Source organism: Erpetoichthys calabaricus, chromosome 2 (assembly GCF_900747795.2).
Source record: "Erpetoichthys calabaricus chromosome 2, fErpCal1.3, whole genome shotgun sequence".
Lineage (NCBI taxonomy): Eukaryota > Metazoa > Chordata > Cladistia > Polypteriformes > Polypteridae > Erpetoichthys > Erpetoichthys calabaricus.
The window spans coordinates 217,600,104-217,623,069 of record NC_041395.2 but is presented as its reverse complement, the minus strand read 5'-3'; the positions used below and the strand labels follow the sequence as shown (position 1 = coordinate 217,623,069).

The 22,966-nt window shown below is 37.8% G+C and overlaps 1 protein-coding gene across 1 annotated transcript in view; it reads left to right on the top strand.

Annotated features, from left to right (window-relative positions):
- The window catches only part of LOC114646804 (placenta-specific protein 9-like), a 33,268-nt gene that overhangs the window by 7,135 nt on the left and 3,167 nt on the right, over nt 1-22,966 (top strand). The window contains exons 2-3 of the mRNA XM_028795148.2: nt 16,067-16,158; nt 16,528-16,654. Coding sequence (XP_028650981.1) covers nt 16,067-16,158; nt 16,528-16,654 — 219 coding nt within the window. The remainder of the gene's footprint in view (nt 1-16,066; nt 16,159-16,527; nt 16,655-22,966) is intronic.

The window sequence follows — 22,966 nt, the reverse complement described above, 5'->3', positions numbered from 1 at the left end:
AGGAAGCCCCGGGGAAGACCCAGGACACGCTCGAGGGACTATGTCTCTTGACTGGCCTGGGAATGCCTTGGGATTCTCCCGGAAGAGCTAGAAGAAGTGGCCGGGGAGAGGGAAGTCTGGGCATCTCTGCTCAAGCTGCTGCCCCCGCAACCCGACCTCGGATAAGCGGGAGACAATGGATGGATGGATGGATGGATGGATAATTAAAAGCCAGTGGTAGCGCTGCTGCCTCGCAGTAAGGAGACCTGGGTTCACTTCCCGGGTCTTCCCTGCGTGGAGTGTGCATGTTTTCCTTGTGTCTGAGTGGGTTTCCTCCGGGTACTCCGGTTTCCTCCCACAGTCCAAAGACATGCAGATTAGGTGCATTGGCGATCCTAAATTGTCCCTAGTGTGTGCTTGGTGTGTGGGTGTGTGTGTTTGTGTGCCCTGCGGTGGGCTGGAGCCCTGCCCAGGATTTGTTCCTGCCTTGCGCCCTGTGTTGGCTGGGATTGGCTCCAGCAGACCCCTGTGACCCTGTGTTAGGATATAGCAGGTTGGATAATGGATAATTAAAAGCATGCATTTTAAGGCACTTCTCTAAGTGAACATAGTTGACATGCAGCATCAGATTAAAAAAATTATCATTGGGATAAAATTAAAATAACAGTCATATCATCACAATGTTTTATATGTTCCATCACACCCACACAGACATTTCTATATCAGACAATTTTGGAACCACAATAATCTCAAACCTATGTACAACACAGTTTTTGAGTTAATTATTGCTTAACAAACAGCATATTGTGTTAGCACACCATTTTATCTGGCTCAGCTGGAATAACCTTAACCTAATTAGCATAGCACAATGGGAAAGGTTGCTCTATTTTCCTTATAAGAAATAATTCAGCATTGGAAAAGTTCTTTACAATCAGGCATACATTTATTAATGATGTTACAATTAATTAAAAATGCTGAACTTTTGGGCACTGTAATATTTTTGAGTAATAACTTTAGGTACAGGATAAATTCTGTATTTATTAAGCCAAAGGTTTTTCTTCACAAACATGATGAGGTACATATGCATTTGCCACAAGAAATTGTGTTGTAAAGTTAAGCATTGTTTGTAAATTAAAAATAAATAATTACCCACCTTGGCATTTTATAAAGGTGGTTATGGGGCATGGAGCACCACTGGAAAATAAGACTTAAAAACCTAACGAAAATGCCCATTTTTCAAGCTAAGAAAGTTGTCAGGCATTGATATGTGTCTTGCGATTACACATATATTTCAAAATAGTTTATGCTGATAAGTTTTGAACAAAAAACACCAATATTATGAGATGCAGCCATTTTAAAAGAAGACCAGCTGTGCACTCTCCCTAAGTGTTTTGTTTTCATTTGTAGCAGTTTTTCACCCCCAGGACAATGGTTTCATCTCGAAAGACAAAATCACAGTAAACGCTGTCTGCCACCTGATTGGTATCGTGTTGATTTACTTCCATATCTATGAGAACTCTGCCTGCTATTGTACAAGGAAATTGAAAATGTATCCTTACCTCAACAAATATTGTACCAGGGATATGCAATAAAATGATTATTTTCAGATCCCTTTTGATGTCACAAACATGCATCAGAAGCACAAAAGACATGTTTTCTTATACTGAAACTTTTGCCGTATTCCATACATTTTTAGGGTTATTTTCCAGTGGTGGTCCCTTCCCCATAGCCTCCATTTTGCCAGTGTGGGCAAGATATTTTTTAAATTTATGGAAAACTTAACTTTAAAACATCATTTTGTATGGCAAATACATATACACCATATATGTCAAAGGGTGGCATGGTGGTGCAGTGGTAGCGCTGCTGCCTTGCAGTAAGGAGACCTGGGTTCGCTTCCGAGTCCTCCCTGCATGGAGTTTGCATGTTCTCCCCGTGTCTGTGTGGATTTCCTCTAGTTTCCAACCACAGTCCAAAGACATGCAGGTTAGGTGCATTGGCGATCCTAAATTGTCCTTAGTATGTGCTTGGTGTGTGTGTGTGTGTGTGTCCTGCGGTGGGCTGGCGCCCTGCCCAGGGTTTGTTCCTGCCTTGCACCCTGTGTTGGCTGGGATTGGCTCCAGCAGACCGCCGTGACCCTGATTTGGATATAGCGGGTTGGAAAATGACTGACTGACATATATGTTAAGATATAATATTGGCTTGAAAAATACAGAACTTATTCTTTCTTTCTTTCTTTCTTTCTTTCTTTCTTTCTTTCTTTCTTTCTTTCTTTCTTTCTTTCTTTCTTTCTTTCTTTCTTTCTTTCTTTCTTTCTTTTTTGTCTGACCTGTTATAACTACCTTAGTAATGCGGTAAATTCAAGTAAAATTGTGCTCTTAAAAATAAATACAATATTAATGCAGAGAATGGAGACTTGAAAGAACTATAGTACCAAAAATTCATAAAAAAACTGCTTCTCAATTTTTCATAACAAAAATGCAAAATATGTTTTAGTTTTTCTCCAACTCCCCATGACATGAGCCAGGCTATGCTTTGTTAGAAGCACCCCTTAGGTCAGTCTTTACTCACACAGTCTATTCAAAATCTGCTTTTAATTACATGATTGGTGCAGAAATAAGTTCCAGAAATCTGCAGATGATATTTTGTTCTTGATTTGAGCAGAATTTTGCAATCTTTTATTAGCTCATTCTTGGTGCTTTAGGGCTCCAGAATAAATCATGCTGTTTTCTTTCCACTGTGCTTCAATTAAAGTGCAACACTGGCAAATAGGTGAAAAAACATATAAGCTAGATAACACAGATATTGACAAATATATTCATTATATGTTACTAAGTATTTTACCAGAAATAACATTTTTATTAAATACACTCCACTATTTATGATTTATTTGTATAATAATACATTTATTTATATAGCATCTTTATATAGAATGTATGCATTATTAAACGGTTCAAGAATTATTGCTACCCTTAAAAGAGATTAACAAAAAAGCAATATAAAATAATACAGTTATTTTAAAATAACTATTCTTTAATCCATCCATTTATCCTTGAACAGCACCTGCTTAAAATAATTTTGGGGTAATGGAAGCCAGAACCTTATCCCCTCAGCACTGGGCACTAACCCTGGATGGACAAACACTTTTTTCAAATGTTTAATAAAGTTGTAAAAGATGCCAAGAGGAATATTGGGACTTTACTTTATGCAGAAATATTTCTTGGTATCCTTAGTGTTTAGTCTGAGATTATGGATTTTTATTTATGTATACTGGTTATCAGTTAATTTCACCCCTACAGGATGAATTGACCTTTACAAACTTTTTCAAAATGATTTTTAATTAAATGCTGGTTGTTTTTGGGTAGTGTTAATTGGAAAATTTGCCAACGCATTTTTCACAGTGAATATGCTGTATTTGTAAGTGACCTTGTTTGCTGAATATTTTCCTGGAAATTCCCAATGCAGCCGGATAAGACAAACATTTTTCCCCTTTGCAAGGCCAGTGTGACATCACAGAGCTATATCAGTCAATGTTGGATAGGATAGTCTCAACTGTATACTGCTGATCCAAGTAGTGGGCTAAAAAGTAGTGCAAAAGTTGCAAATACAATTAAACGCACAACATTCTGACACAAGGAAAGTGAAAATGTGTTGATGTGTCCGTGTCTTAATGGAAATGTTTTTTGTATGGACTTGTATGTGAGCTGTGTGTAATACTGAGACTACCCCTTTAATAGTATTACCTAGAGCAGGGGTAGGCAACGTCGGTCCTGGAGTGCCACAGTATGTGCAGGTTTTTGTTCCAACCCAGTTCCTTAACAAGAACTCAATTATTGCTGATGAAGCACATATTGCTTAAGTGACATTTTAATGCTTCATTTTAGTGGTCTCGCTTGTTAAGGTTCTCCAACCTTAATTGCTTATTTCAATCTTAAACTGCTGCATTCAGTGTTTCAATTGCTCCTTATTAGCAATAAGATGTAAAAGACAAAGCAGCCAGCAGTTCTCCAGCTAGCTTTTTTCCAATTACATCTGTGTGTGTTCATCATGCACGGTTTGATTTAATAAAACACTTAATAGAAAAATGTGACAGACTGAAAATGATCTGTTTTAGGCTTCAAATCATTTGGATGATATCCTTGGAAAGGAAAAAAATCTACGATATAAAAGCCTTACATTGCACAGACTAACAAGCCATAAAATTAAATAAGGTCTGAGACTGGCAATGATTGGTTTCTAATTAAGCAATTGGGTTGAATGAAAACCTGTAGCCACTGCGGCTCACCAGGACCGACATTGCCTACCCCTGTTTTACATCTTATTGCTAATAAGGAGCAATTAAAACACTGAATGCAGCAGTTTAAGATTGAAATAAGCAATTAAGGTTGGAGAAGATGTCAGATGTTTGGCCAGAGTACCCTAATATTTAATGAAGTTCATTATGCCAGTGATCTTGAAAACAACTCTAGGCACTTGATAGAAAAACAGCAGTGCAAAATCAATAATCCATTGCCATATTTCACAGGGTTTTTCTCATATAAACATTTCCCTGCTGATGGCTTGAGTGACCAAATAGTTCAGTTCACTTTACTTCATTCATCTTTGCTTGCTCTGATGAGAGTTGCAATACCAATATACTAAATTAGACAGATCAAGCTATCCTATCCATAGAAACAGTCTTCACATACTTCTTAGAATTTCCATGTTCAGCAAATAAATATACAGTAAGTGCTCCATGATATTCTCCGTTATGTCTTCTCCCAGTTGGCATTGCCTTGTGTAGTGTTTGTGGGAGTCACTTAAGGATACTATTACTGCATTCCAAAACACTTTAAATGGCTGCTTTTAATCCATAGAATTAGCAGTTTTACTTTGAAGTCTGAGTTGTTGTGTGCCATTCTCTTGTAGAACATAACAGCAATAATGCACTGGAACTTTGTTTCAGTCTCTTGTACTTGCGATGTAATGTCATCTTCATAGAGTTTGTGAACATAGGAGAAGATAGGAAATATAGGTTGGTTAGTAAATTGACCGAGGCTTCCACCAGAGTCAAATACAATATTTGCCAAACATCTGCTGCTAAAAGGGTGCATTAGTTGATCTCATGATCATCTTTACCCTTACTCTTGAAAAAGCTCCAAACCTATCTGAAGCCCAGGAGAGCAACACGCTTCCACCAGAGTCAGATACAATATTTGTCAAACATCTGCTGCTAAAAGGGTGCATTAGTTGATCTCATGATCATCTTTACCCTTACTCTTGAAAAATCTCCAAACCTATCTGAAGTCCAGGAGAGCAACATATATTCACATACTGCATATTACGAAAAAAAAAACATTTCATGGGGTGTACTTATTTTTTCACATGTAAATCTGTTAATTGTCACCCTAACCTCATCACAGTTGGTTTGCTGTTCAAGCCTGAGGCCACTGAAGATAACAGTTGGTTCAGGCCAAAAAGGCAATGTCTCCCACAAATGGCAGAAATGCAATTCAGAGATCCCCAAAATGGATATTGTCATGATTATCGTAGTAAAAGAACAGGAGCAGAAATGAGGGGACACAAACATTTGGCAGAGTCTTATGCTCATGATTGCATCTTGCCTGAAGAAGGGGCCCGAGTTGCCTCGAAAGCTTGCATATTGTAATCTTTTTAGTTAGCCAATAAAAGGTGTAATTTTGCTTGGCTTTTCTCTACATTTTATTAAAGAAAGAAACATCCTCTAACAGGACAATTCAGTAATCAGGCAGGAGAAAAGCTGTTCATTGTATCTTTTAATTACTCCTTGGCAAAATGCCTTGGAGGGAGTATTCTTCAAAAGCAGTCTGTTACAGCATGGTCAGAATGATCAGAATAATCCTAGAAACAAAGAATAGAGGTTCATTTTATAAACTACTGAATTTACATACAGTGTCAATCAATGTTTATATTTTACTCTGGTTAGTTTATTGGTTTACACCCAAATGATTTATATAAAATAAAAGTCAATTATATTATATTCTGGTTCTTCTTATACCTTTGATTTGTGCCACCACCCTTGAAATTTCTGTGCATGTATCAATTGTCCATTCTCGTTTATAGAACATCTGCCGATTTCTTAGTTGTCTCTTAGTCATCCTTCAGTACATTTTGTATATTACATCAACCTTTCTTCTGGTATATTCTTTATTTACTTGACCATCTCAGTATTTTTCCTAAACCAATTCTTGTATTTCAGTGTATATTTTGTTATTCACTTGACCTTTATCTGGTTTCCAACATTTTTTAACCCTTTATGCTATTTCTTAAAGATGAATGTTACCCAAAATTATTCTTCCACAGTACTCACACTCTTGTTCCACTTTTTAAAGATAACGACCACCACACCAGCCCTGCAGCATGTTCTCCAACATTGTGGATTTGATTTATAGAACCACCAACCATTTGTCTTTTGATTTTCAGTTCTTTACATTTCTTCTGAGTGATGGAAGATACACAATTTACTTGTGTATTACTCCTTTTTCATATTCTTATCAAAGTGTGCGATTCAATCATTTTGACATCTATGCTTTTAGAAAAAATATAATTCATTTAAAATCATTTGTTTTAAAATACCTTGTGGCCTATATTTTGATGTTTGAAAATGGATGGATGGGTGGATCGATTGAAAAAACTACATTAGGATAAAAGCATGCAGTTTTCTGTCTTTGTGTTGTAAAATATATTTCATTATCTCTGCTGTTTTGATCTTATGTGACTTAATTTGTTCATATTCATCAAGTAGGTCAACAATTCAGTGTATATTAATAATAATAATACATTTTATTTATATAGCGCCATTCCCATGCTCAAGACACTCCACGGAGTCTTAAATAAACCAGAGTAAAATACTAAATTCAATACTAAAAGAAAAACCTAACAAATAGCCTAATTTGTGATATAACAGACACACAAATTATCCTGAGCACCTGGACAGAGAGGTAAACTGAAAAAAAGGGTAGAATGTTAAGTTAAGTTAAAAGCCTTCCTAAATAGATGAGTTTTAAGTTGTTTTTTAAAAGAATGAATGGAGTCAGCTGAGCTAATTAATTTTGGGATGTCATTCCAAAGTCTGGGTGCTATGGAGCTGAAGGCACTGTCACCCATAGAGTGCAGGTTAGTGTGAGGCACAACAAGATTACCACAATCAGAGGACATTAGTAGGTGAACAGGAGCATAGTGATTTAGAAGGTCACTGATGGAGTCCGGTGCAAGGCCATTTAAAGTTTTGTAGGTTATTAATAGAATTTTATATTCAATCCTGTAAGACACAGGGAGCCAATGAAGGTGAAGCAGGATGGGTGTGATGTGCTCACTGTTGCTGGTTCGAGTAAGGACTCTTGCAGCAGAGTTTTGAATCAACTGGAACTGTGATAGAATATTAGAAGGGGCACCTGTCAGCAGCGAGTTTCAATAATCAATGCAGGATGTGATAAAAGCGTGGACAAGTTTCTCAGCATTAGAAAAAGAAAGGAATGAGCGAACACGGGATATGTTATGGAGGTGAAAGTAAGAAAGTTTCTTAATGTGGTTTATGTGGGCGGAATAAGAAAGGGAGGAATCAAAAATGACACCAAGATTCCTTGAATCAGAAGAAGGTCTGATGAGATCACTGTCAAGAGTGACTGAAAAGGAGCTAATTTTCTTAAGTAGTGCTTTAGTGTCAATTTGCAGGAATTCAGTTTTGTTGCAATTTAATTTTAAAGAGTTCTGCTCCATCCAGGTTTTAATTGCACTGAGGCAAGTTGTGAGCTGAGAAAACTGTGATGAAGTTGCACTTTTGACATTGAAATAGAGTTGTGTGTCATCTGCATAAAAATGATAACCCAGTCCATAGCTACAAATAATATGGCCAAGGGGAAGCATATAAATACAGAAGAGAAGATGGCCGAGGACATTGAGATGTATATGAATAAAAATAGTAATGTGATTCGTGCTTAACAGAACCTACACAGGTTAATCAATCTATTTATCCCTCTTCTTACACACACACTCACCCCCACTCACTAATACAAAAGACAATTTAGAGTCCCCAGTTAATATACAAATATACATGTTTGAAACATAGGAGGAAAATGGAGAACCTAGGTAATACCCATGCAAATGTACAGAATGGCTGCACAGACCGTAGCTGGGTTGGGATTTAAGGCCCTGTCCACACGGATGTCTGAACTGAGCATTTTTCTGCCATCTGTAGTGTCAGGTGGATTGAACCGCGAGCGTTTTTCTGCTCATTCCAGCGAATAAGAACGTCCACATGAGATTTCACCACTTGTGTTCGGTCAGATGCGCATTCAGACGTCGCATGCGGCTTTTTCTTGGCATCAATTTCTGCCAAAATCTTGATGAACACGAAAAGAACGTCTCTATTGTGTTTACATGTCGCTCATTTAATGTCCTGGAGGACCAAATATGTTCCATGATTATATATATATTGTGACAGAGAGGGGCGCTATCGCTCCCTTGAACCCTCAGATCAAACGCCAGACACCAGATAAAAGTCCAAAATGACTTTATTAATAATAATAAATGTGCACAAAGCACCCTCCACTCCACAATACTCAATAATAAATCAATAATTACAAATACACAATCCTCCACTCTCCCAGACGCGTTGCCACCCTTCCACCCAGCTCAGCTCGTCTGTCTGGGATCTCCCACAATCCTTTATAGTCCATGATGTTTCTGAACCCTCAGTCCACGTGACTTCTTAGCACTTCTGGGTCAGATCAAAACTCTTCTTTTTTCATCCCAGAAGTATGTCATTTCCTCTGTCCATGTGCCTGGGATGTACTTCCGGGGTGTAGTGAAAATAACAGTCCCTGGGCCTCCCTGTAGCGACTCCTGGTGGCCCCCATGGTATCCAGCAGGGTTGTGTATTAAAACTGCATTGTCCATGATTCCCTGCTGGCATCAGGGGCACCTCCATTCTGCAGGGAGGGCTCTATCTTGCGGCCTGGGGGTGTTGGCCGGGATGAATGGCTGGCCATATCTCACAATATATATATATATATATATATATATCGTATATATGTATTGTGGGGAACAGCCCGGACACAGACAGGCAGACATCATTTTGTCACCCAACTCATGTTTATTTAGAACAATATGTACAAGTATGACACACACAACCCAGTGCCGCAGCACCAATCACCCCAAAGTCCAGGCCCTTTCACAATGCCTTTCTCTTCTCCTGACCGCCTCCACTCCTCTCCTCGGAGCTCCGTCCTCTTCCACCCGACTCCAGCCATCGAATGGAGGGAGGCGGACCCTTTTATAATCACCTGGATGTGCTCCAGGTGCCTCCTGACAAAAAGCACTCCCCAGTGTGGCAGAAGTGCAGGCTGTGCACCTGGAAGCACTCCGGGTGTCCCCAATCCTCTTCCCCCCAGCACTTCTGGGTGTGGCAGAAGCGCTGAGGGCTAGGGCTCCAAAGGCATTGGGGCGCTCGCTGGCGGTGACCACGGGCCCCTATAGGGTTGAGCTTCCAAGCTCCGTTCCCGTGGTCTCCAAAGCCACCAGGGCGGTCTCCCCCACATGGTCTGGGGGAGGTTTAAGCCCTCCTCCGTTCCTCCTGGGCATCCCGGCTGGGTACCACCCCCAGCCACCTTTGACAATATATATATATATATATATATATATATATATATATATATATATATATATATAAAACGCCGTGGCGCAATGTTAGGGGCTTCGCCTCTAGCGCTGACGTCCAAGGTTCGATTCCCGTAAGGGAGTGCAGTGAGTGTGTACGCCTGATGAGCCCAGAATTAGGGCGAAACACGTGTCGCGTATTCTTTGCATTATTTGACAGTAAACTATTTCAACCATTCTATGATCTGCTTCTCGCAACTGAAGGAGGGCACCGTGGCAGATGTTAGCCGACTTGCTGACCAACCACAAGCGTTACCTGGTAGGTAACCACCCATACAATCAGATTGTGACACAGACTACGAATGCAATGAATATATATATATATATATATATATATATATATATATATATATATATATATATATATACATACAGTGGAACCTCAGTTCACGAACGTCTCGGTACATGTACAAATCAGTTTACGACCAAAAAGTTCGCCAAACTTTTGTCTCGGTTCACGACCACACACTCGGTATACGAACAAGCCAGTTTCCCTTTCGGTTTGGACATGTTCAGTCTCTCCCTGTGCATTTCCTGTGCAGCGAGCAAGAGAGAGAGAGAGAGCGCGACACACAGACACACACACACAGAGGCAGCGCGAGAAAGAGACAGAGAGACGCACTCACAGGCAGCGTGAGAGAGAGAACTGGACGCATAAGGTAGGAAGGCAGTTAAAGAATGCACTAGGCTTGATTTTGTTATAACTTCTGTTTACAGCGATCGTTTCGTAGCGTGCATTGTTGCAATGTTACTTTTCTTGGTGGTTTATTAAATTACGGATTTTTTCAAATGTTTATTTTTTTCCCTGTGCTTTAAACTCATTAAAAAAAAGTGTTTTTAGCCAGCGGTTGGTAGCGCTATAGCGCAAACTATTGCAGTGTTAGTTTTCTCTGTTGTTCAAGGTTTTCTCAGTGTTATTCAATGTTTTTACATTTAGTTTACTATTACGCTGTGCATTCTATGGTTTACTTAACTATATTTGTGCTTAAAAACTTTTATACTTATAAAAAAACTTATAAAAATATATTTATATACAGTTTGTATGGTCTGGAACGGATTAATTGTATTTACGTACAATCCTATGGGGGAAATTGCTTTGGTTCACGACCAAATTGGTTTACTACCAGAGTTTTGGAACGAATTATGGTCGTGAACCGAGGTTCCACTGTATATATACTGCTCAAAAAAATTAAAGGAACAGTTTTTAATCAGAGTATAGCATCAAGTCAATGAAACTTCTGGGATATTGATCTGGTCAGTTAAGTAGCAAATGGGGTTGTTAAACAATTTCATCTGCTTTGGTGTTAATGAAATTAACAACAGGTGCACTAGAGGGGCAACAATGAGACGACCCCCAAAACAGGAATGGTTTAACAGGTGGAAGCCACTGACATTTTTCCCTCCTCATCTTTTCTGACTGTTTTTTCACTAGTTTTGCATTTGGCTATGGTCAGTGTCACTACTGGTAGCATGAGGCGATACCTGGACCCTACAGAGGTTGCACAGGTAGTCCAACTTCTCCGGGATGGTACATCAATAAGTGCCATAGCCAGAAGGTTTGCTGTGTTTCCCAGCACAGTCTCAAGGGCATGGAGGAGATTCCAGGCAGTTACTCTTTGGGCAAGGAGGAACAGGATGATCCTGCTGGAGCCCTACAAAATGGCCTCCAGCAGGCCACTGGTGTGAATGTCTCTGACCAAACAATCAGAAACAGACTTCATGAGGGTGGTCTCAGGGCCTGACGTCCTCTACTGGGCCCTGTGCTCACTGCCTGGCACCGTGGAGCTTGATTGGCATTTGCCACAGAATACCAGAATTGGCATGTCCACCACTGGCATCTTGTGCTTTTCACAGATGAGAGCAGGTTCACACTGAGCACATATGACAGTTGTGAAAGGGTCTGGAGAAGCCGTGGAGAATGTTATGCTGCCTGTAACATCGTTCAGCATGACCGGTTTGGTGGTGGGTCAGTCATGATCTGGGGAGGCATATCCATGGAGGGACGCATAGACCTCTACAGGCTAGACAATGGCATCTTGACTGCCATTAGGTATCGGGATGAAATTCTTGGACCCATTGTCAGACCCTACGCTGGTGCAGAGGGTTCTGGGTTCCTCCTGGTGCATGAAAATGCCCGGCCTCATGTGGCGAGAGTATGCAGGCAGTTCCTGGAGGATAATAATTCATTACATTTATATAGCGCTTTTCTCAGTACTCAAAGCGCTGTCCACACAGGGAGGAACCGGGAAGCGAACCCACAATCTTCCACAGTCTCCTTACTGCAAAGCAGCAGCACTACCACTGTGCCACCTGTATGATGTAGGAATTGATACCATTGACTGGCCCCCACGCTCGCCTGACCTAAATCCAATAGAACACCTCTGGGACATTATGTTTCGGTCCATCCGACGCTGCCAGGTTGCACCTCAGACTGTCCAGGAGCTCAGTGATGCACTGGTCCAGATCTGGGAGGAGATCTCCCAGGGCCACCATCCGTCGACTCATTTGGAGCCTGTCCTGACGTTGTCAGGCATGCATACAAGCAAGTGGAGGCCATATAAACTACTGAGTACGATTTTGAGTTGCTGCAATGGAATTTCGGCAAAATGGACTATCCTGCCGCATCATTTTTTCACTTTGATTTTTGGAGTGTCTTTGAATTCAACCCTGTGTAGGTTGATAATTTTCATTTCCATCAAACGATGTGGCATCCTTTCATTCCTAACACATTTCCCAGTCCATATCAGTATAGATATCGAGCAGGATTTTTTTTCTCATTGAGATCTAATGTGTTTTCAAAGTGTTCCTTTAATTTTTTTGAGCAGTTGATGATAATGGAGAATTTGAAACAGTTTGTAGGTTTCTACTAATGACATAATTTTAGCAACTAATGGATTATTAATGCCAGTGGGTTAATGCATATGTGAGTACTGTTTTTATATTTGTTTATTTCAAGGTGACAAGTAGCCACTCCTCAGTGCTAACACTGACTCTCATATAGATTGACAAGCGTGGAATATTTCATTGCACCACTTTCAGCAGGCAAACAAAACTCAAAACTGACACCCAACAGTATTTGAAGAACTAATGTGGAAATCCTTGTCTTTCTTCATAGATTACACAAATGCTGTGCAGTCAGAGAGTGAACCCTGTAGCAGTGGCAATGTTTTCTCTGCCTTTATCACCGTATCAGGAGGATTTTTAACACAAGTAGGTCAATGTTGGTCTAATAAAGGCAACTGATCCATATTTCACAAATCCAGTGAAGGATGACCCTCAAACCCCACAGGTTATAAACACTCTGGACTGCCTGATAACTGGCCCCCATGGGTAAACACACAAAAAATCTGAGCTGCAGGTTGGGATTTACCACAGGAAAATGAATGCAATTGTAACGTCATATTGAAGTCAATTAAGCGCCGCTAAAAAACACAACTTAAATGCCTAGATCGCTCAGAGCTCATTCATTTAACCAAGATTTGAAGGCCCGTGTGGACAGGGCGTAATGTCATATGAAGGGTTAATATATTTTACAAAGACTAGAACTTCATTTACCAGTACAAATCATTTAAAGATCACCTTCAAATGTTCTACTGACAAAAAGAAAAAGACAAAAACTACAGTAATATACTTGAGAATATATGGGCCTCAGTTGGAACAGCACAGATCTAAACTAATCTTTTGTGCTTTGTAGGGGACTGGGCTTCACTTTCTCCACTGCACAGGGACAAAAACATGTGCTTTGTTAGCCAGCGGGATTAAGTATTTATAATATAATTAAAATTATGTAAATTCCACATATTTAACAAATGGTTTTTAAATGAAATACAGATGGACAGTGTGTATCTCTTGTATACTGAACTTGCAATGGCTGTTTTACTGGTAACTAAAAAAACTTGTTGATGCTGGCAAATCTGAGGCTGTAAAAAGTAAAACAGTGATTCAACTAAACATTTGTGGCAAATAAAAATTACCGTACCAATGCATATAAAAGCAAGAAGCAAGAAAGAACTAACAAAACAACCAACCACCACAAGGCAGCTATTGTTTTTTATGTTTATGTGTAATATAAATCAAGTGTTTAACAAAGAATGGGACATTGATCTTAGGGTTACCATTTTTTAAGCTACAATATATCACTTCTAAGCTTAAGCCAAAATGTACCACCTGTCTGTAGAATTTTGAATTGTACAATTAGGCTAGGGGTTGGACAAGTATAGGCATCTGTATGCAATGTTGACAGTGAGTGAGGAGGGGGTTCCTAATATGTATGCCCATTTGTAAGTTTATATGTTGCTTTTTCCTAATTATCTCAAAAACTATTTTTGCTTTTTGTATGTGTTTAATGTGATGTTCTAGTTGTTACATTTTTCATATCATTACAGAGAATAAATAGATGTAAGCTATGAACATCCATTTTCCATACATCAAGAGCATTCTTGGATTTTCTAGCCTCCCTATGTTTTAGTGAATGGTCTAAGAGGATTCTAATAATAATCGGGACGTAACCTGATTAAGGCAAAGTGAGGGAAGATGAATTTTGAACATCTGATTTGCTGTGTCATCATCTACTATATGTACAGATTGATTTTTCATTTTATTATTCTCAATAATAAGACAGTTAATACAACCATACTTTTTAAGTTTGTTAATTTGGTTTTGGATTACTCAAATAAACATCAAGTTGTACTAGTTTTAATGAGTGGGTGTGTGTTTTTTTGATGGATGAATATTAATTCTGTACAGGTAAAAGTAAATGGACAAAACAGATGAATGGATAGAAAAAGACTACATTAGAAAACATAACTTTAAGTATGTCATTTTTTTCATCCATCCATTCATATCCACCCATCCACTCACTTTCTAGTCCTCCTTTTTTCTGCAGATGGCCAGAGCATATCCTACTAGCAATCAGTAAAAATCAGTGGTCATTCCTGGACTTGACACCAATCAACTGTTGGACACAATCACCTCTACACACACGCAAACTAACACATATTGGGTAATACAGTATTGGCAATGGACCTAGCAGCATTTTGTTTTTAAATTCAGAAGAAACTCACACATATATGAGTACTGAGAAAAGCGCTATATAAATGTAATGAATTATTATTATTATTATTATTATTATATAAGGGTAGATCAAACATATAGCAAACTCTCTTACTTTTTAACTTAGTGTTAAAATCAAACAGAATTTAATTAGTCAATAGTGCTAACATACACTCACCTTCAAAGAGTATTTTGAAAATGTTAAAGCATATTTTATGTTGAGGTATCAGCCAGTCTTCATTTATTACAATATAATATTCATGATCTCTTTTACTCACTTGTAGGAATTTACTATTCCAAAATGTTTATAGAGCCACCAACAGGGCCACATGTGATACTTTAAGAAGCCAGCTTATTTTCTAATAGTTCTACCAGTCTTGCATGGGATGTAAAAATGTCATATATTGGACCATAATGAAGTGAGTAGTAAATTTGTTGACCATTTGACATACTCACTACCTTTAAGAAGCATGAATTGGTTAACTAGCACACAGGCTAACATGGCGATATATCTTTTGGCTGGATAATGCAATATTTGTTTTCAAATTAAAAACCTTTATAGTCTGTGTGTTATTTGAAGCACCACTTCAAAATGTTGTTTTTTAAAGAATGTATTTATGATTTCAAATTGCTTACAGTATAGCATTACTGTATTTTGCCTTTTAGTCACTACAGACAAATAAGCTGTTAAGATTTTTCTCTTTTTTATATGGTGCATTGGTTAAAATAACTTACAACAACACATATCCTTAAAGATATATGTATAAAGAAAATTGTCTTTGGCTGTGTTTCAGTTTTATTATTAGCATATAATAATAATAATAATAACAACAATAATAATAATAATGCATGTTTGTAAAAGTGCAGCTTTGCAGGAAACATCATTTAAAACACCATGTGTTGGTGCTTTGTTCAACTCTGTAAGCTTTCCTTTTTGGGTCACCAGTGCATATACAGTTTATCACAAGTATAACTTTCATCATAACAGCTAGCATTCTTGGATTTCAGTTTCTGGGTCCCAGGTTTTAAGATTAAATATTTGCAAATGGAGATTGCATGTTTGTCTGAATGTTTGTGTTAATTTACTCTTTGGAGTCTTAAGTTTTTCGCAAAAAAACATCCCTATCAAGTTCATAGGAGTCTAAATTGTACTAGTGTGAGTATGTATGCATAATATGTGAACCACTTAAGTACAATTTATTTGATGCCATATATCATGAGGCACACATCATTAATGATATACTATAAACATGTTCTTATTGCAGTCATAATCAGCTTCAATGTTTTCTAAATCTTATCCCAGTGCCTTATACCGAAAATGCCATTACAGTTATCTTATTGAACTTTCATAATATGCTTTTAGGTCCTGATCCTGGTGTGGTACCCAGAGCAGTTAGGGAAAATGTCTGCCAGAAGCACAATACCCTCCACCACAGACTAGACGTCATTGAGAAGGTATGAAACAGATCAGTTATTTCTGCTTAACTGAAGACTCAACTGATGTTCCTCTGGCAAATAAAAATGTTGAACCTGAATGAATGTTGGCCTGTATGCTTACATTGTTCAATGATTAAGAAACAGAATTAAGTGTCATTTCTTTGGATGTTTCTTCATTTGGAAGGCTCAACCTTGTATTGGTATGTGTTAAAACAGAGTTCTTTGCTGCTTAATGAAATATCCAAAAGTACACAGAGCTAAAAAAATGTATTGATCATGGGAGCTATCAGAATTAGATTAAGTAGATTCAGTTATAATTGGATTTAGATCGCTATAGATCACTCATTTCAACCTTTTTATCTCTCTGGGTTTCTTCATTATCTTCAGCGTGTTGAGGATGCAGTGGGTAAGCTTGAAAGTGAAGTGTCCATTCTTCTTGATGCAATTGAAGCTCCAGAATGGAGTCCCTTGCTGACAACTGGAGGACCAGCTATAGACATTTATGACAACATGGGTAAGAAACCTCTTGCAAAGAATTAAATAAGCTACTATATTGAAATCATTTACTTTGGCCTTTTAGTTTTTTTTTTTTATTTATTTGTTTTGTGTAAATGGCAGTGGTCAAGTGGATTCTGGTTGTGGTCTATAGATTGGAAATTTAGATTCCTGAAGTCCAGTCTTTTAAACAGAAGTACACTTGCTTCAGTTACACTGATTCAGAGTCTCTCAAATACATTTGTAATGGTTCTAACATTACTGAGGTACTTGGCTTTGTGTATAAGTTGTGCTAGAATGAGCTGTTGGTTTAAGTTGACAACATGATACAGAAAGGCTTATGTTTAGAGAGAACCTCAGTGATAGTTGGGAAACAACGGTGAAGCAGTGGTAGGTAGCAGTGATTTTTTTTACTGAATACTACTTTACAATCCATCCAAGAGTGAAGCAGAACAAAAAAAGTATTCTTGATGACTAATTAAATTAGTTAAATATGGAAAAAGATACATTAATAAACATTTTCAATAACTAAAACTATTTATTTCCATACGTTATTGGTGGAATTGCCTGTCTTTTCTGTGCTCGTTGTGTTATGGGGAAAATGCTGTTTTCCTCCAGACCAGTGATTCTTAACCTTTTTTGAGTCACAGGCCCCTTTAAGAATCTGATGAAAGCTGTGGACCCCCTTCACCAGAAATATTCACATAAACACCACTTTGCATGCAATGAATATAATATACTTTATTTATCGAGATTTGATTGTCTCATACATATACGACATACACAAAGTATTATTAAACTTTAAAGTAAACAATCTTAAAAAAACACTCCTTTTTATGCAAAAAGTAATGACCACTCATTATAATTATGAAATGCAATCCTATTGTGCAAATTAAAACAGATCTACTACTACTATGTTTTCTACTACCGTTACTACTACTACTACATCATCTACTCTAAATCAACAGTACCAGGCTGTATAGTGGATATGTGAATTTTTATCTGACCCTCACAGACCCCCGAAACCCATCATCTATGGACAGTGGAAACAGCTCTCTCTAAATTTCCTCAATGTAAAATGGTGTGATTTTGCATTCATCCCCAAAACCTACTCATTAGTGTTAATGTTTTGCAGGTATTAGACCACATTTGAATGTGAATTACAGTAATCCCTCGCTATATCGCGCTTCGCCTTTCGCGGCTTCACTCCATCGCGGATTTTATATGTAAGCATATTTAAATATATATCGCGGATTTTTCGCTGCTTCGCGGGTTTCTGAGGACAATGGGTCTTTTAATTTCTGGTACATGCTTCCTCAGTTGGTTTGCCCAGTTGATTTCATACAAGGGACGCTATTGGCAGATGGCTGAGAAGCTACCCAACTTACTTTTCTTTCTCTCTCTCTTGCGCTGACTATCTGTGATCCTGACATAGGGGGTGTGAGCAGGGGGGCTGTTCGCACACCTAGACGATACGGACGCTCGTCAAAAAATGCTGAAAGATTATCTTCACGTTGCTACCTTCTGTGTGCAGCTTTTAAGTATGCTGCACAGTGCTTCGCATACTTAAAAGCTCAAAGGGCACGTATTGATTTTTTTATCCGTCTCTCTCCATCTCTCTCTCTGCTCCTGACGGAGGGGGTGTGAGCTGCCGCCTTCAACAGCTTTGTGCCGCGGTGCTTCGCATACTTACAAGCCAAACAGCCCTATTGATTTGTTTGCTCCTTTGAAGAGGAAGATATGTTTGCATTCTTTTAATTGTGAGACTGAACTGTCATCTCTGTCTTGTCATGGAGCACAGTTTAAACTTTTGAAAAAGAGACAAATGTTTGTTTGCAGTGTTTGAATAACGTTCCTGTCTCTCTACAACCTCCTGTGTTTCTGCGCAAATCTGTGACCCAAGCATGACAATATAAAAATAACCATATAAACATATGGTTTCTACTTCGCGGATTTTCTTATTTCGCGGGTGGCTCTGGAACGCAACCCCCGCGATGGAGGAGAGATTACTGTATTTCTCTTCTTGCAGTTTTCTTGAAATTAAATTATTTTGAAATAAATCTAATTTGTTAATTTCAACTGTCTTATTATGTCCCCGAGTATTTTTAAATTACAGATACCTATCAGGTTACTTAAAAATTAACTAATTTATTCTTCATGTACTTATTTGGAAAATTATTAAATAATTTGAAACAATGATTGTAATGATTTAAAGCAGGGGTCCCCAACCCCCGGTCCACGGCCCACTACCGGGCCGCAGCCGTCTGACAGCCGGGCCGCAAGAGAACTGCCGGCAACGGAGACTCACTCAGACTTTTCAGAACGCTTGGTGGGTGGGGCTTTGCAGTGGCACAGAGAGAGGAGAGGTGAGAGAGTATTACAACAAAGTATTTTTATGGTCCTGACAGTTTCCCTATATGACACGAGTCTATAGAAATCTTGTTACTACGAAATACATTGAGCAGATACTTTCATTACAACAAAGTGACCTTGAAATGCCTGAACGAATCATCCGCAGAGCAGTTGGGCACATTTGCACAACGATCCCCAAACAGAAACATTGTAAAAAAAATTTCTTTCTTCAAACTTTCCTCGTACTGTTTTTTTTTTGCTGTTTTTGTTTTCTGTGGTTTTCAGTGATACCTTTGGTTTATTGCTTGTCAACATTTGAAAAACATCCATTGGAATTTAATTCATTGTTACCCTCCTATAGAAACAGCAGAGACAAAAAAACGATAACAGTGTTAATGTTTGTGATGTGCAATCTGTTGGAATGACAAATGCAATGCATATGTCTTTGTTATATGCAAAAAAAGAAGAAAAATCTTGGGTTGCAAACGTATGCGAACTGCTTAATAACTTAATAATAATCGAAATGTACATTGTGTATAAAACTGCCCTACGAACCCGCCCCGAATCCTCAACCTCCCCACCGGTCCGTAGAAAAATTAGCTTCTAGTAACGTGGTCCTTGTTGTCAAAAAGGTTGGGGACCACTGATTTAAAGGATTTATTTTTACAATATTCCAACAGGAATGTCAGTTGTTCACTATTTCTATTTGTAATAATCACCTGGCCGAGAAATAAATCAAAATAAATTAAAAGCATGAATGCCTCAGTCACAAATGTAAAAATAACATACTAAACATGGCCACATCCAAAAAACACCAGTCAGTTATTTTGTTAGAATTTACTTGCTTTAAAGACCAGCCATTTGGGAATATGTGAGGTCTTAATGTTACAGAGAGATCAGGAGCTGCCAGAAGGAGTTTTAACCTCATATCCAATGTAGGGCCAACCTTGACTTCAGAGCTGGTTTCCAGACTTGGCTTGATATGACCCTAGGATGGAGTTTAAAACTACCTCATGTTCAGGGCATCTTTGTCTAGAGCTGAAAGGCGAGTTGGGGTGAAGGTTCAACAGACAAGAGAAAGAGAAGCTAGGGTTGTGAGTTAAATAAAGAGAGAGAGAGAATGCGAGGTGAGAAATGTATAAAACAAAAAATTGTTTTGTTTAATAGTTTAAAATTTAGCAAAATGTATTAAAATAAAGTATCATTGACAGGATGGTAAATGGTGTATAGTTTATTACGATTGCAAAATTGTACAAAATTAATTAAAAAAACTGAATACCTTCCTTGCATTGTTGTGTACATTGTTGTCTGTATTTTCCTGAGCCTCGTTTTGCCTCGATTATAGCAATAAATCAGTTTGGATGGTTATTAGTGTTAGGGAACGTTGCTTTTAAAAGTAACTTGATTACATTACATATTGCTTACAAAAAAAGGTAAACTAAATATGTTATATAGTTACTTATTATAAAAGATAATGTATTTCAAACAGTACATTAATTTTGTGTTACTTTTTCACCTTTAGCATGAAAAACTGCACATTTCACTGACCAGCATTTATTCCTAAATCCTAAAACTATATATAAACCTTCATGAAAGTGACCAGAAGCACAGCCAAATTTGATCATTTTCTTGTACTTTATATTTACATTTAGTCCTTTATGTGCTGTGAAGTAAATAACATCCATCCTCTTTTTCCATCCTCAATGCGAATCCCCAATGTTTCATGGTGTGAACACTGGCCGCTCTGCCACCTGATCACACTGTATCAAAATATCTATCCACTTAAATAAAAGGATAAGTATATGTGTGTCTGTGCAGTTGCTTTGTCTCGGTCATTCCAAATAATGGATCATTACACACATTTTCAGTAATAAAAAGCATTTAATTTGTTTATCCAATATATGACGCAACACAAACATTAACATTGCTTTTATAAATCATACACCAAAATGGCATATAACAGGGGCATATGCATTGCATGGTGCACTACAAACTCTGAGGTCTTCATTGATTACTTAGATTTACTTACATGGGTAGAACAGACAGTAGCAAATAACTGCATTAAAATTAACACTTTATTTATAGTTTTCTTTTACTGGATTGCCTTCAGCACACTGTTTTCTGTTTGAATGTGCGATTAAGCCCTGCCAATGACTGCATGTACCATCCACTATGTTTGCTGCTTGCCTTATACTGGTGCTACGGAGATTATCACTAGCATCCTGTGACTCTTAACTGAGGAGATTATATTTACCCCTCAGCACATACAGGACTGAATATATACCTATAACTTTTGTTCAGTTCTTTTTACTTGGTTGTGTGCTATGGTTGTGCTTAACTTCTTCCTCAGCTGTCACCAGATGTCCAGAGCGTGCTTGTGCATGATGATGCACACACTCAGCAGCAGGCAATATCTTTTGTGAAAAAAGACAATACTTCTGTGAAGTAAGACAGAATCTTTTTTTTTTTTAGAGTGACAGTAATAAGCATTTGTAGTACCGCAGTAATGTTAACTGTATTTTTTAAATAACAAGCATTTTTATTTCAATAAAATAAGCATTGTATTAGGTTACTTTATACTTTAAAAAGTAATACGGTGCCCCCTACACTGGTTCTTATGTATGTAGTGCACTTAGATTTTACAATATCATTCCAATGTTGCTTATAGAAAAGTACCAGTCAGCTAAAATGTGGGAATATCTCCTGCAAACAGCACTTTTCAGGTGTATCCACTCCCATTATAAAGCACATACACATGTTTGGTTTTCACTTAAACATTGCTGGTTACAATGTCTTAGGAAAAGTAAAAAAGGCTTGATTTCAACCACTGCATCAACAAAATCAGAAATTTCACAAAGGGTGTTCTGTCTTTGTGTTAAGAATCTTTATGTTCTTGCTAGTATTTTTTTTTTTTTGCTGTAACTCTATTTTGCCTTATTGTGGAACTTTTATATTTCAAATCCCATTTTCATGTGAGTGTTTTTATTTTTAATTTTTGTTTATTCTTAAGTGTGTTGTTCCACCATTTTAGAATTTCACCAGCTAGGTGATGGGATGCTAGGAAGCACAGCATGGTTTCAAAAGACTGCCTCCAAGGACATGCAAGGATTCACTTCATGAAAACAAGCTTATAAATTCCAGTGCAACACCATTAGTTCTTTGTCTGAAATTATGGAACTGAAATGTAAACAAATATTGCTTTAGTGATTTAGGTTCTGATGTTCTGGTAATGACACAAAGCCTTCGATGTCTCTGTCCAATTCCCAGCCCCAATTCCCAATGTTTTTTCCAGTTGAATTATTGTGCTCTTGTTAAAAGTTCCTGGCAATTCTTGGTTGATTTTGATGATGGTAGGCTCTCTAGTTTATGATAGTAATCCAGGAGCCTATTTAGAAATGTACTTGTTCTAGTTTCTGTCATGAAAACCCTGTGCTTCTCCCAGTCAGCGGTTTCTATCTCTCTTATTTTGTCAGCAGGCTATTCAAAGAGCGTGGCTAGAAATTAAAAGGCCTGCAGAGAGCATCTTTGATTTGGTATGGCCAAGCTGCTTTAAGAACTTACATCAGGAACATTTTATTGTTCTTGTTATAATCTTGGTTCCTTTGTTTGTTCCTTCTTGTTCTTAAGAATTGTTGATATTATTTTTGACATTAGTCAAATATTGTATCTTTAAGTTTTGGTTCCCATTTTTTTCTAGACGCTGCCATATTCTTTTAGCAACTATATGTGAATTCATTACATGTGTGATGTCACTGGCTGTTCATCTATAAATTGGTAAAATCCTGGCTCACTTGTATTCCTCAGTGAACTGCAGAGACATATTAAAAGACTCAACATTATTGTAGTAAAGGGACAACTTCTAAGATAGTGCTATTTTTTTTTTAATTACAAGATATTTTGCCTTTATGACATTGAGTATAGTTTTGTGTTTCTGACAATTGTTTTTTTTTCCTTTTTGAATCTCTAAGTTTGACTTTTG